We start from the raw sequence: 3,378 nt of genomic DNA on the forward strand, positions 1-3,378 counted from the left end.
ATAAGAAAAATCATAAATTTTAAGGATTTATTTTTTTCCACCATTAAATTTGTAAAATCACGGAAAACATATTAGTTTATAAGGTGCTCATTGTGAAAACAATCTATTGTAATATTATCCAGATCAAAATATTTTACTTTATTTTTCTTACAAATCCTTCTTTAAGAACATCTGACTGTAAAAGTGCACTTTTTTCTTTTACTGTATTTAAATCTGCTAAAACATGAATATTTTACAGATATTTTCCTTTATTTTTACTCTGTGTATAGTTTTTAACAGCTACAGTACGCCTTTCTTTTTTTTTCTTTCGCTGCCAGATCCTTGTTGTTGTCGTTCTTGTAACAGACTGCGCTTGATGGATTCAGGAACTAATGACGGGGGAACAGATGCAGTAAATGTGTTTCAGTGTGTATCACTGTGAGTCCTGCTGTTTCATGACAAACACATCTGGGTTTGTGGCTGCAGACGGACTCGGTGATTCATGCTTCTGGCTCTTCGCTCCGGTTCTGCTCAGGCAGCGTGAAGATAAAGAGTCCAACAACACAACAAAGGAACCCACCAAAGTGTTCACTGCTGTTTTTGGCACCAGCAGTTTCCTCTGAACCCTGGAAAGGACTCCGACTGAAGCTCAAATATCTCATTAGCATCAACAGCTACAGATCCGTGCTGCAGGAAAAACCCGCCCTTCCTGTGTGATATGAATCATTCTGCTGCGTCGTGTATTCGACGGCCGACCAAACAAACCTGCAGCGCTGTGATGATGGAGTCCGACAGCTGCAGCAAACACTTCGTCTCAAACCACGTCTCGCTCTGAGAGTCACAAAGGAGGCACAGACACTCGCTTCTTTACGTCTTGCTTGAGTTATTTCGGAGCTTTTAGGTGAAGAACTCAGACTTTGCGAGCTGCAGCTCTTCTGTTCAACTCACCGATGTCCATCACACAGTTTCCATGGCGACGGAGGAAACCATCAAACCGACGTCATCGGGAGGGAAGTAACGTGCCCTCGGATGAATTAAACTCTACTGAGGAGAATCATGAGAGTCTTAGATTGATGTGCAGCCGCAGATTCATCAACAGTTTGTTTTCCGTGTCTTGACTTTTATCGGTTTTCGAGGCGTTAAAGGTCGTCTGGAAGTACGACGAAATCGTTGGATCATAAATGTACGCACAGAAACACTAATATCAGGTTCTTCTGGTCCATCTCTGACTCCTCTGGACAGAACCGCTGCAGTTCAACTAAACTCGTCGTCTTTCTGACTCAGACTTGTTCCTTCATCAGTCCACAGGTTCTGGATGGTTCCAGTCAGGACTTTGGGGAGACCAGTCTAGAACCTTCATTCCAGCCTGATGGAACCATTTCTTCACCACTTTGATGTGTGTTTGGGCTCATTGTCTGGTTGGAACATCCAACTGTGTCCAAGATCAACCATCTGCTGATGGTTTCAGGTTTTCCTGAACAACGTGGAGCTGATCCTCCTTCTTCATTGGTCCATCTACAGCAGAACAGAACCAGAGCATGATGCTGCCACCTCCATGCCTGATGGTAGGTTTGGTGTTCTTGGGGTTAAAGGCCTCACCTTCTCTCCTCCAGACATGGTTCTGCTCAGTGTTTGTTCCATCTGACCAGAACTTTCCTCCAGAAGGCCTTTTCTTTGTCCATGTGACCAGCAGCAGACTTCAGTGGAGCTTTAAGGTTCGGCTTCTAGAGGAAGAACTTCCTTCTTCATCTGAAGCTGCTCTGAAACGGCTCCAAGTGACTTTCTGACTGGTTCTAGTCACTGATGTTCTTCTCCAGATCTTTACTGAGCTCCTCAGACTTTCGTGCTGTAGTGTCTGAGTCTAATGAGAGGATCAGATGGTTCTGCTGAAACTGGATCGAGCAAAACAAACTGCAACCGTCGACTAAAGCGCCTGAGTTCTTGATGTACCAGAGGAACACTTTACCACTAAAACTACATCTGCAGCACCAAACAACAACCAACAGCAAACAAAATACAACTGGTTTTCACACTTCACAGGAAGCTCCTGGATCTTATGATGATTTTTATTTCTGACACGATGAACAACAGAACGTGGTCTGATCCCATCTGACCGACTTGCAGCATGTTTCAGTGTGAATTTAACCAGACAGGATGTAAGAGTTGTCATGTCTCTGTTTTACAGGAGTGTATGGTGGATGAGGACTGTGGCGACCTCAGATACTGCCTGTATGAAATCGAGAACTCCAAGTGTCTCCCGTGTATACCGACGGACATGGTGAGGATTCATGCTCTGTGGTTATTTAGAGCGTGAACATTTTATTATACTGAAGACAAACCTCACGCTGCAAAGTTCAGCTCCTTGTTTAGAGTTTATCACTTTCTTAAAACCCATTTCCAGCCACAGAAAGCTCAGACTGGAAGCTGGTAGTTTGACGTTTAGCTGCTACAGAACAACATAGGTTTCCCACTCGCAGGTGGTGGAGACCAAAAACGAGCTAAAAACAAGAAAGAATGAACGTTAAACTGAGATTCTAAGGTGATTTATATCAGAGACTGTTTGTCAGATAAGATAAAACCTTTAATATTCCTGCAGGGGATTCTTTGAAGGTGCATCCTCATGACTGTCAGAATAAAAGCCTTTGACTTTCATACTCACCTTCAGTGCCTGGATCTGGAGTTTTGTGTCATTTTGTGGGGTTAGAATTCTTCCACCCTCCGCTACCTTTGGAAGAATAAGTTATCACATAATAAGCTGTCACATCATATTTCTTATTTATCACGAGTGTGTTTGATTCCTGGTAAAAGTTACTGTTGCTGCGGTAACACAAACGGAGCTGCGTTGTGTGTTTTCCATACGTGTTTGCATATGTGAGTTTGTGTGTCCCTGCAGCCGTGCACGAAGGACGAGGAGTGCTGCTCAGATCAGCTGTGTGTTTGGGGTCAGTGTACCGTCAACGCAACCAGAGGAACCGAAGGAACCATCTGTCAGAGTCAGAGCGACTGCAGGCCGGAGCTCTGCTGCGCCTTCCAGAGAGGTGAGCAACACAACTACACAAAAACAACACAATGACAACACAATAACAACACAACAACAACACAATGACAACACAATGAGACAGTCTGAGCTCTGCTACAGGTTCCAGAGAGGTGAGCAACACAACAACAACACAATAACAACACAACGACAACACAACAACAACACAACAACAACACAACGACAACACAACAACAACACAACAACAACACAACAACAACACGACAACACAACAACAACACAACAACAACACAACGACAACACAACGACAACACAACAACAACACAACAACAACACAACGACAACACAACAACAACACAACGACAACACAACAACACAACAACAACACAACAACAACACAA

At 43.7% G+C, this 3,378-nt stretch overlaps 1 protein-coding gene across 1 annotated transcript in view; it reads left to right on the plus strand.

The window, feature by feature from the left end:
• Positions 1-3,378, plus strand: part of dkk3b (dickkopf WNT signaling pathway inhibitor 3b) — a 12,662-nt gene that overhangs the window by 7,151 nt on the left and 2,133 nt on the right. The window contains exons 4-5 of the mRNA XM_008297116.1: positions 2,165-2,257; positions 2,873-3,017. Coding sequence (XP_008295338.1) covers positions 2,165-2,257; positions 2,873-3,017 — 238 coding nt within the window. The remainder of the gene's footprint in view (positions 1-2,164; positions 2,258-2,872; positions 3,018-3,378) is intronic.

This window comes from Stegastes partitus, unplaced genomic scaffold (assembly GCF_000690725.1).
Source record: "Stegastes partitus isolate 25-593 unplaced genomic scaffold, Stegastes_partitus-1.0.2 Scaffold1187, whole genome shotgun sequence".
In the NCBI taxonomy this organism is placed as follows: Eukaryota; Metazoa; Chordata; class Actinopteri; family Pomacentridae; genus Stegastes; species Stegastes partitus.